Source organism: Panthera uncia (assembly GCF_023721935.1).
Source record: "Panthera uncia isolate 11264 chromosome B3 unlocalized genomic scaffold, Puncia_PCG_1.0 HiC_scaffold_1, whole genome shotgun sequence".
In the NCBI taxonomy this organism is placed as follows: domain Eukaryota; kingdom Metazoa; phylum Chordata; class Mammalia; order Carnivora; family Felidae; genus Panthera; species Panthera uncia.
Window position 1 is genome coordinate 74,898,921 of NW_026057582.1, and position 12,537 is coordinate 74,911,457.

General features: G+C 33.8%; 1 protein-coding gene across 1 annotated transcript; it reads left to right on the forward strand.

The window, feature by feature from the left end:
* The first annotated feature begins 7,155 nt into the window (after positions 1 to 7,155).
* Positions 7,156 to 8,106, forward strand: LOC125909763 (olfactory receptor 4K2). Its single transcript, XM_049613226.1, has one exon. It carries the CDS (start codon positions 7,156 to 7,158, stop codon positions 8,104 to 8,106), a length of 951 nt encoding a protein of 316 aa, XP_049469183.1.
* The last annotated feature ends 4,431 nt before the right edge of the window (positions 8,107 to 12,537 follow it).

Below are 12,537 nucleotides of genomic sequence, written 5' to 3' on the forward strand. Positions count from 1 at the left end.
CGTTGTCTTCCACAGTAGCTGTACCAGTTTGCATTTCCACCAACAGTGCAGGAGGGTTCCTTTTTTTCTACATCCTTGCCAGCATTTATCCCTGGTGTTTTTGAGTTTAGCTATTCTGACAGGTGTGAGGTGATATTGTAGTTTTGATTTGGATTTTCCTGAAGATAAGTGATGTTGAGCATCTTTTCATGTGTCTGTTGGTCATTGGTATGTCTTTTTTGGAGAAATGTCTGTTCATATCTTCTGCCCGTTTTTTAATTGGATTATTTGTTTTGGGTATTGAGTTTTATAATTTCTTTACACATTTTGGATACTAACCTTTTATGAATATGTCATTTGCAAATATATTTTCCCATTCCTTAAGTTGCCCTTTAGTTTTGATTGTTTCCTTTGCTCTGCAGAAGCTTTCATTTTGATGTAGTCCCAACAATTTATTTTTGCTTTAATGTGCCTTGCCTCAGGAGATATATCTAGAAAAATGTTACTATGGCCAATGTAAGAGACATTACCACCTGTGCTTTCTTCTAGGAATTTTATGGTTTCAGGTTTCACACATTTAGGTCTTTAATACACTTTATTTTTGTGTATGGCATAAGAAAGTGGTCCATTCTTTTGTGTATAGCTGACCAGTTTTCCCAACACTATTTTTTGAAGAGACTTTTTCCCATTGGATATTCTTTTCTGCTTCACTGAAGATTAATTGATCATATAATTGTGGGTTTACTTCTGGGTTTTCTACTCTATTCCATTGATTGATATGTCTATTTTTGTGCCAGTGCCATACTGTTTTGATTACTACAGCTTTGTAATGTAACATGAAATCTGGAATTGTGATATTTCCAGCTCTGCTTTTCTTTTTCAAGGTTGCTTTGGCTATTTGAGGTCTTTTGTGGTTCCATACAAATTTTAGGATTGTTTGTTCTAGTTCTGTGAAAACTCCTGTTGGTATTTTGATAGGGATTGCATTAAATTTGTAGAATGCTTTGTGTAGTATAGACATTTTGACAATATTTGTTCTTCCAATCCATGAGCATGGAGTGTCTTTCTATCTCTTTGTGTCGTCTTGAATTTCTGTCATCAATGTTTTAGAGTTTTCAGAGTACAGGTCTTGCACCTCTTTGATTAGGTTAATTCCTAGGTATCATATTTTTGGTACAATTGTAAATGGGACTGTTTTCTTAATTTTTCTCTCTGCTGCTTCATTATTAGTGTATAAAATGCAACACATTCTGCACATTTGTATCATGATTTTGTATCATGCAACTGCACTGAATTCATTTATCAGTTCTAATAATTTTTTGGTAGCTTTTTTTTTTTAAATTTTTTTTAACGTTTATTTTTGAGACAGAGAGAGAGCATGAATGGAGGAGGGTCAGAGAGAGGGAGACACAGAATCTGAAACAGGCTCCAGGCTCTGAGCTGTCAGCACAGAGCCCGTCGCGGGGCTCGAACTCACAAACTGCGAGATCATGACCTGAGCCGAAGTCGGCAGCTTAACGGACTAAGCCACCCAGGCTCCCCGGTAGCTTTCTATATATAGGATTTCTACATATAGGATTATGTCATCTGCAAATAGTGAAAGTTTTACTTCTTCCTTGTCAATTTGGATGCCTTTTCTTTTTGTTGTCTGATTTCTGTGGATAGGACTTGCATTACTACTTTGAATAAAAGTTGTGAGAGTTAATATCCTTGTCTTGTTCCCGATCTTAGCTGAGTATGATGTTACCTGTGGGTTTCCCATATATGGCATTTATTTATTATGTGGATGTATTTTCCCTCTAACCCTACTTTGTTGAGGGCTGTTATTGTGAATGAATGTTGTATTTTGTCAAATGCTTTTTCTAAATCTACTGAAATGATCATATGGTTTTTATCCTTTCCTTTATTGATGTGAGGTATCATGATGATTGATTTGCAAATATTGAACCACGCTTGCATCCTGGGAATTAATGCAACTTGATTGGGGTGAATGGTTTTCTTAATGTATTGTTGGATTTGGTTTGCTAATATATATATATTATTTATTTATTTTGAGAGAGAGTGAGTGGGGGAGGGGCAGAGAGAGGGAGAGAGAAAATCCCAAGCAGGCTCTGCGCTGTCAACACAGAGCCTGACCTAGGGCTCAATCTCACAAACTGTGAGATCATGACCTGAGCTGAAATCAAGAGTTGGATGCTTAACCGATTCAGCCACCCAGATGCCCCAGTATGGTAATATTTTGTTGAAGATTTTTGCATCTATGTTCATCAGAGACATTGGCCTGTAGTTATTTTTGCAGTGTCTTTATCTGGTTTTGGTATCAGGGTGATACTGGCCTCATAGAATGAATTTGGAAGTTTCCTCCCTCTTCTATGTTTTGGAATAGTTTGGGAAGAATAGGTATTAACTCCTCTTTAAATGTTTGGTACAATTTGCCTGTGAAGCCATCTCGTCCTGGACTTTTACTCATTCTAAGTTTTTTTTAAATTTTGATTTAGTGGTAATTTGTCTGGTCAAACTTTTTATTACATCCTGATTCAATTTTTGGAGTTTATATATTTACAGGAATTTTTCCCTTACTTCTGTGTTGTCTAATTTGTTGGCAGATAGTTTTTTATAATATTCTCTTACAGCTGTTTGTACTTCTGTGGTGTTGGTTATTTCTCCTCTGTCATTTGTGATTGTGTTTGAGTCCTTTATCCTTTTTTTTTCTTGATAAGTCTCACTAGAAGTTTATCAATTTTATTATTTTTTTCAAAGAACCAGCTCTTGGTTTCATTGATCAATTCTATTTTTAGTTTCTGTATCATTTATTTCTGTCCTAATCTTTATTATTTCCTTCCTTCTGCTGGTTTTAGGTCTTGTTTGCTATTCTTCCAGCTCCTTTACGTATCAGGTTAGGTTGTTTATTTGAGATTTTTCTTGCTTCTTGTGGTTGGTCTATATTACTATAAAATTCCCTCTTAAAACTGCTTTTGCTGTATCCCAAAGTTTTAGACCAATTGTTTTCATTCTCATTTGTTTCCATATGTTTTTTGAGTTCTTCTATGATTTCTTGGGTGACCCATTCATTGTTTAGTAGCATGTTATTTAACCTTCATGTATTTGTGGTCTTTCCAGATTTTGTCTTGTTGATTTCTAGTTTCATAGCAAGTGGTCAGAAAGATTCATGGTAAAAAAAAAAATGCATGATATCACTTCAGTCTTTGTGAATTCATTGAGACTTGTTTTGTAGACTTGTTTTGTGATCTATCCTGGATAATATTCTGTGTGCCCTTGAAAAGAAGGTGTATTCTGCTGCTTTAGGATGGGATATTCTGAATATATCTGTTAAATCCATCTAGTCCAATGTGTCATTCAAAGCTACTGTTTCCTTGTTGATTTTCTGTTTGGATAATCTGTTCATTGATATAAGCGGGATGTTGCAGTCCTCAACTATTATTGTATTACTATCAATTAGTTTATCTTTATTAACTGTTTTATGTATTTGGGTGCTTTAATTTTGGATGTATAAATATTTACAACTGTTATATCTTCTTGTATTGTCCTCTTAATGATTATATAGTGTCCTTCTTTGTCTCTTGTCTTTGTCTCTTGTTTTAAAGTCTATTTTGTTTGATATAAGTATTGCTACTTCAACTTCCTTTTCAATCTGCATGTGTCTTTAGGTCTGAAATGAACCTCTGTAGGCAGTATATGGATTTTTTTTTAACCCATTTCATCACTCTCTTTCTTTTGACTGGAGCACTGAGGCCATTTACATTTAAAGTAATTATTGATAGGTATGTATTTATAGTTATTTTGTTACTTGTTTTATGCTTTTTTTAAAAATTTTTTTTTAACATTTATTTATTTTTGAGACAGAGAGAGACAGAGCATGAACAGGGGAGGGGCAGAGAGAGAGGGAGACACAGAATCTGAAACAGGCTCCAGGCTCTGAGCGGTCAGCACAGAGCCTGATGCAGGGCTCGAACTCATGGACCGTGAGATCATGACCTGAGCGAAGTCGGACACTTAACCGACCGAGCCACCCAGGCGCCCCGTTTTATGCTTGTTTTTATAGTTCTTCTCTTACGTTATTCCCTTGTTCTCTTCTCTCACAAAAACTTGGCTTTCTTTAGTCATAGACTTGGATTCCTTTCTTTTTATTTTTTGCATATCTATTACTAGTTTTGGATTTGTAACTAGCATTAATTTTATATATAACATCTTCTGCATAGGGCCATCTATATTAAATTGATGGTCACTTAAGTTTGTATCCATTCTTACTTCTCTCCCTCCCGCCTGCCACATTTTAGGTATATGGGGTCCTTTACATTCTTTCATTTTGTGAGTCCCTTATTGACTTATTTTTACAGATATATTTTTTCTGCTTTTGTGCTTCCCGCTTTGCTTACTCTTACTTATGGTCTTTCCACTCAAAAGGTCCCTTTTGACATTTCTTGTAGGGCTGGTTTAGTGGTCATGAATTCCTTTAACTTTTATTTGCCTAGAAAACGCTTTGTCTCTCCTTCTATTCTGAATGATAGCCTACTGGATAGAGTATTCTTGGCTGTATGTTTTACCTTTCAGCACTTTGAAAAATTCCTGCTGAAAAATCAGTTGATAGCCTTATGGAGTTTCCCTTGTATGTAACTGTTTTTTTTTTTTTTTTCCCTCCCCTCTTGTTGCTTTTAAGATTCTCTCTTTATCACTACTTCTTGCCATTTTACTTATTATGTTTCTTGGTGTGGACCTCCTTGGGTTGATTTTTTAGGCGGCTCTTTATGCCTCCTGGATTTGGATGTTTGCTTTCTTCCATATATAAGGGAAGTTTTCAGCTATTATTTCTTGAAATAAATGTTCTGCCCTTTTTCTCTCTCTTCTCCTTTTAGGATCCCTATAATGTGAATGACATTGCTGAGTTCCTCTGACATATTTTCATTTTTTTATTGTTCTTTTTCCTTTTGCTGTTGTGCTTGGGTGCTTTCCTTTACTGTATCTACCAGCTCACTGATTCATTCCTCTGCTTCCTCTTGTTTACTAGTTATTCCTTTTAGTGTATTTTTAATTTGAGTTATTGAATTTCGTCTCTGATTGTTCTTAATATTTTCTTTCTCTTTGTTGAAGATTTCACTGAGATTCTCCGCACTTTTCTCAAGTCCAGTGAATATACTTAAGGCCATTGCTTTGAAATCTTTATCAGGCATATCACTCATCTCCATTTAATTAAGCTCTTTTGCTGTGATTTTGTTCTTTCACACACACACACACACACACACACACACACATTAAAAGGTAGACATATCTAACTATTTTCACTTAAAATGTTTTTAAGATTCAACTATGCTGTAATTTGTATCAGTCTTCATACGTCATTTCATTTTATGGCTAAATAATAATCCATTGCATCGCTCTAGGACATTTTGTTCATTCATTTATCAACCTTTTGGCTGTTGTAAATAGTACTGCTCTGAATACTTGTGTATAAGTTTTTGACACAAAACAGTAAAAAATAGTAAGAAGTGAAAAATATTCAAATCCATATAAATAGCAAAATGCATCATTTCCCTGCCCCTGCAAGACCACTTTCTTGATTAAACATTCTATAAGTTTTATCTAAAATTCAGTTCACTAATGATCTCTGAGAATTGTGTGAACATTAGATTTGACTGTATTTTTTTCACTAATTTTTTATTTATAGGTATTCAATATACCCAAAGAAATAATAAATGACTTGAAGCAGAGGTGAATGTTTTTGGGTTTTATTCTCCACTGCCTGTAGAACATGGTTAGATAATCAGAGGTGCTTATTAAAGCTCACTGGTTTGATATTTCTGGCTAACTCTTAAATGATGGCTGTTCTAACTTCCATTCCATGAATCTCTCTGGTCCAGATGAAAATAATCATTGTAAATTCCCATAAGACTTTTGACATATATTCTTGTTGTGAGCCAAATAATACCATCTTTGCTATTTAATGAATCCCATTGCAAGATGTTTTCTTGGTCAAGCCCCAAGTTTCTACAATATCCATTTTATCTACAGCTGCTAAACAACTAATGATCAACTAGGTCATTTATTTATATATAAAATTACCTCCTATATGCTCTCTGTCAGAGCCTACCTAACACTGAATAATCTCAGGCCCTGATTCTGCTGTAGATCTGGTAAGTTTAAGTGTTTTACAAAATTATTTCTACTGAAAGATTTTAAATCTCTGCCCTTCCTACCTCCATCTCCTAACCCTGATTTCATGGAGCTAAGATCAATAAAATAGTTTGCATATATTAGCATATATGAAAGGACAACTCAACAGGGGAGGGCTTAAAGAGCTTAATCTTGGAGCTCTTTCCCATAAAAAGGATGTGATATAGTAGTCTTTAGGAGATAAAGGTACATTTTTAAGTCATAGAACTATAGATAGTTGTAGGAGGAACAGATTCATACTTTAACAGAAAAGAAATTGTGAAGAAAAGGTAAATGCCTTTCTCTGAGCTGTATGGCTATAATGTAGTAAACCTGATAATAAAGCAGTCTTCTTCCATTTGATAAAGATCAGCAAAACTAATTTTCTCTGTGATGGGTCCAACTGATTGATAACTTATCTGCAATTATGTTGAAAATCTTCTCTGGAAATTTGCAAGCATTCTGCAATTGTTCACTGAAGCCTGTCTATAATGCAACATATATATATATATATATATATATATATATATATATATATAATTTTTATATATTCTTTCAGTAAGGGTATTCTTAGTGATGAATTCTAAATGACTTCTGTGTGTGTGTGTGCACGTGCGTGCGTGTGTATAACACGCAGCCATCCCAGAGCAGGTGCTTCCTTAATGTTAGCTATTATCCTTAGGATTATATAGATGAATAGATGGACAAATACATAGTTAAGTAGATACATTATAATGACATATTCTCAATTTAATTGCTGTATAGTACCAAATAACAGATATTATTTTTAATATCTATGACTTAAGCTTTATTTCACTATAATCTCTAATACCCTATAATTATCTTTCAAACTAACATACGAATGAAGATGGAAAGAATAGCAAAGATAAGTTTTCACAGAGGAAACAACATCTTTGAAAGTGGATTCTTAGAGCTTTTGTTTAAATAGAATTGTATTTTCTGTCTCTTTTTTCCTTTGATACAGGTTTCCACCTATCAATCAGGACAATGGATGCGGCCAATAAGTCTGTTTCTGAATTTGTTTTGCTTGGACTCTCTAATTCTTGGGAACTACAGCTGTTTTTCTTCATAGTGTTTTCATTGTTTTACGTGGCAACAATGGTTGGTAACAGTCTCATAGTCATCACGGTTATAGCTGACTCTCACCTACACTCTCCTATGTATTTTCTACTTACCAACCTTTCCATCATTGATATGTCCCTTGCTTCCTTTACCACCCCTAAGATGATTGCAGACTACCTCACTGGACACAAAACCATCTCCTTTGATGGTTGTATCACCCAGATATTTTTCCTACACCTTTTTACTGGTACTGAGATAATTTTACTTATGGCCATGTCCCTTGATAGGTATATTGCAATATGCAAGCCTCTCCACTACACTTCAGTCATAAGACCCTGGGTGTGTGCTGCCCTTGTGGTGGCTTCCTGGGTTGTGGGAGTCATGCATTCAATGAGCCAGGTCATATTTGCTCTCACATTACCATTCTGTGGTCCCAATGAAGTAGACAGCTTTTTCTGTGACCTTCCTGTGGTGTTCCAGCTAGCTTGTGTAGATACTTATGTTCTGGGCCTGTTTATGATCTCAACAAGTGGTATAATTGCATTGTCCTGCTTTATTCTTTTATTCAATTCTTATGTTATTGTCTTTGTTACTATCAAGCATCATTCTTCAAAAGGATCATCTAAGGCCCTTTCTACCTGCACAGCTCATTTCATTGTTGTATTCATGTTCTTTGGGCCATGCATCTTCATCTATATGTGGCCACTAAGCAGTTTTCTTACAGACAAGATCCTGTCTGTGTTTTATACCATCTTTACTCCCATTCTGAACCCAGTAATTTATACTTTAAGGAATCAAGACGTGAAGACAGCCATGAGGAAACTGAAAAATAGGCTTCTAAATCCTAACAAGACAACTCCTTGGCATTATTTTTAATTTTAAATTCTAGTTCTAGTTTTAACTTCCCAGGCATTACATGGCACAGTTATTGTGTACACAGAATTATGACTAGGCTCTTATTTCTGGAGTTCCCATCAAATTGTAATCAAATCAAATTGCAATCAAATCATAAATATTAAAACTACTCTTAGTCATATGTTTAAAATACATGTTATATTTCACAAAATCAAGTTGACAGAAACAATTTCTTCCAGAAGCAAAGACTATCTATAAAAATGCCAAGAGTTCCTGCTCCAGTTAGGAAATCCAACATTAACAATCTATTCAATGGAAACGATGAACAAAAAATTAGAAGAGGAAATATAGGTTAAAAGGGAACTAGAAGAAAATGACATTTATATACAACTCGTTACTGAGTTACTCAGAGAATTGTCCCTAAAGTATGTCAAATTAGTAAGATTTCTATAAGCCTTAGAAACTCCATACTGCTATAGGATTATCCTCTGACAAGCAGTGATTTTTCCATATATACCTGGGTCATTCCTACTTAACATTTAAAACAATTTGTAATCTCTTCTAATTGAAGAAAACCCTAGATGTATTTCATTACAAATGCTGATGAGGTCCAAAGCAAATGCTATAAGTAGAAGAGTCTCCACCACTCACTTTTAGCTAATAAGCAAAGATATACAGCCATGATAACTTCTGATAATACATTATGAATAAAGAGGCTGAAGTATTCCACAAATTAGAAAATATTACAAATGAGTTTCAAAGCAGTATATTTTGTTTCATACAGGTACTATGTCAGTTTAATGGCTGAGAAGTTAAAACTGGAATTAAAATAAGAGATACAGTTTATAATAACAGTTTATGGACAACCTATGATTTCATTTTAAAGTACTGGACTGGTTTACAGTTTGGTTAAATTACTTTTTCCTTTTAATATATGGTTGAAAAAATAAGAAATATGTGCTTAGTAATACACTGTCAATGTAATAAGTATGTTTCTTTATACAAATGGTGTTTTTTTTTAAGTGTTAAATAGGTTCAATATTAGCTTTAAGGTACACAAGGTATCTCTGCCACCTGCTGGTTGTTACTGGAATTGCAATAATTGAAAACCAGAAGAAAGAATTCTGCGTACCTTGCTTTGCAAATCATCTTGTTTAAATTTATGGCACACATGAAAGAACTAATTGCTATTTGAAACTGGGTAAATGATATTTATAGTGTTCAGCATATTATCCAACTTTTATGTACAAGAAAATATCTGTTACAACCACAGTATTTGATAAATATGAAGTTGTTCTTCTCTGGCATTATTGAGTAAATAATAACCAAGAATTACATATGCACTAATTATCACTGATGAGAGAGAAGTTAAGAAAAGGATATTCCTAACTGTTAATTTTAAGGCAAATGCCAGCAGAAATGTGTTTTTTCTTCATCAGAGTGTGTTTATTTTCTTCATTTTTTAAAAAATTTAAAGTTAGTTAACATATAGTGTAATATTGGTTTCAGGAGTGGAATCCTATGATTCATCACTTACATATAACACCCAGTGATTTTCCCAATGAGGAAACAAATTTACAGTTAAAAATGTGTGATATTGTGTTAAAACCCTAGGAATGGTTGAAACTGTTGGGTAAAAATGTCTATAGTATTAACACTAATCTGAAATGTGTTTACATCCACCAAATAATAGCGTAATTCTATTTGAAATAGGAATACAAATGGGCCAATTTAGGGTGTGTGTGCATGTGGTGTGTGAACTTTCACTTATGTGTGAAAATATGCAAATGTGTTCAGGATCAATGAATTAATTTATGTACAAATTTTCTAACTGGTATTTTGTTAATGCCCCAAATAATTCTTTCACATAATATATTTATTTGAATAGGGAGTATATTTTGTAATGAAATGGTTTTTGCAAGATTAAAGTGTTGAGCCTTTTCAAAAGAATGTCATCAATCTTCAATACTTGTGTGGAGAATTATAAAACTCAAGGACATTTGCCAAAACCCTTAAAGGTACAACTGATCAGCAGACAACTCTGCAGAACAAGTCAATAATGAGACTGATTAGTTGGAATTATAGTAAGATTCTGCAGCTGAGAATGAAAAGGATCACAGCCTCTGAAGGACTTCCATAAATAAAGGCAACTACAACTACCTTCCCTTGCGGTTCAGTGTAAAGAATAAATGTACAAGTTAGCTCTATGTATTACATAAATCTTAATTAGGAGCTACAGGTGGGTTATTTTATCACCTTGTCTCCTCATCATGCTGCTGACACTCTTTTATACAAGGGTAAGCACAGTGACAGGACACAGGCTCCCTATGCAGTAGTAAAGATGGTGCCATTTGCCACTAGGGCATCCAATTCTAAAAATATTTTCAAAGCATTCTAGATGAACAGAAGCCAGCTAATATAAACATATAAACATACCAGGTCGAGGGTGGCTTTAAGTGGTCTAAATTTCCAATAACACAACTGAGAGAGTATTACTATTAAGATATTAATTAAGAAGACTTCCTTGATAAGCACTCACTCTTTCTTTAGGTGTTTGGAAAGCTGGGCAATGACAAACTTATGAGCCTTCAAAAATTTAAAAAGCTGTCTTATAAAATTAAGCAGAGTAATCAATTGCAGATAAAAATATAAAAATTAGGTTTGGATGAAATGGTAAAATATAAATTGTAGTATGTGATGGAATTGAATATATGTAATGGCAATAAAAACTGTACATAATGTACATTTCCAAAAATATTTGAGGAAAATTTCAGAATACTATGTAGTGTTATATTGAAGCCCATTTTAGACCCTCTTCTTTGTATGGGTTTCCTCCAAGGTCCTGGAATGTACCCTAACAAGTTTTTACTCACAGTTTTGACTCTTTTTTTTCTTAAAGAAGTCCCCTTAGATTATACAGACTTTAGACCCTATTGAACCTGGATCCACCCCGAGTGTAGGGGTAAACGTCTTAGACTCAGGTATGTTTTTACCATTGCTAAAGGCCAGTTCTACTGTTTGTTAGTAGTGTAAACTTGGGCAAGACACTTAACCTGTTTCTACACCTGTTAAAGGATATAGTAATATCACTTACACTGCAGAGTTATTTGAAAAACAAAGGAATTCATTTATATAAAGCACATAACAAATGTTCAACAAATGTTATTGTAATACTCTTCTCATCAACTTTGGGTATTTTGTTTAAGGGACTTGATACTCTCCTGAGCTAAGAATTGACATGTTTAATTTGAAAATTAAAGTTTTATTTTATAAATTTTCTGTATTTGTGTATGAGTGTATAAAAAATGTGTATCAGGATTAATTAGGAAAATTAAAAGTAACTTCCACTTTCTGTTTTTTACTTTATCATTTAAAAAATTAAAAAAAATATTTTTTAAAACAGTAAATTCCCCTAGAAAACTACATTGGTTCTTATACTTATTCCAGCCTCTAGAGACCGTTTTCCGCACTGCTCATAATTTTTAATGAATCAAGGAAAATTCTGAATTGTTGTTTAATTAGTATATGATGACTTCTTTACAATGAGTAACTATTAAAATGATTTACTAATTTTAGAATGGATTTTCACTACAATTTTGGTCAGAATAAGAATGATGATATTTGAACCTCCACATTATTAAGGTGCAGACATAGATAGGTGCATAGATTAGTAAATAGTTTCTTAGACAAGGAACATTTTTTATGATATGGACAGTCTTATGAGAAGTATTTTTCTATACTGATAGGGTCCTGGGATAATGTGATCACTGGACTCTACTGCCAAATGGAAGAAGTTCTTGGTGTAGACAGTATCATTTGGATATATCAGACTCTTCATAGAAGTGTTTTCAAATTTAAACAATGACCAATGAAAAATTTTTTTGTTTGTTTTTTGTTTTTAATATAATTTATTGTCAAGTTGGCTAACATACAGTGTACACAGTGTGCTCTTGGTTTTGGGGGTAGATTCCTGTGATTCACTGCTTACATACAACACCTAGTGATCATCCCAACAAGTGCCCTCCTCAATGCTCATCACCTATTTTCCCTTCCCCCCACCTTAAACCCTCAGTTTGTTCTCTGTATTTAAGAGTTTCTTCTGGTTTGCCTCCCTCCCTCTCCGTAACTATTTTTCCCCCTTCTACTCCCCCATGGTCTTTTGTTAAGTTTCTCAAGTTCCACATATGAGTGAAAACACATGATATCTGTCTTTCTCTGACTTATTTCACTTAGCATAATACCCTCCAGTTCCATCCATGTTGCTGCAAATGGCAGGGTTTAATTCTTTCTCATTGCCAAGTAGTATTATATATATATATATATTAATATATACACAGTAGTATTATATACATATATATTAATATATATACAGTAGTAATATATATATATTAATATATATACAGTAGTATTGTATATATAAACCACATATTTATCCATTCATCAGCTGGTGGA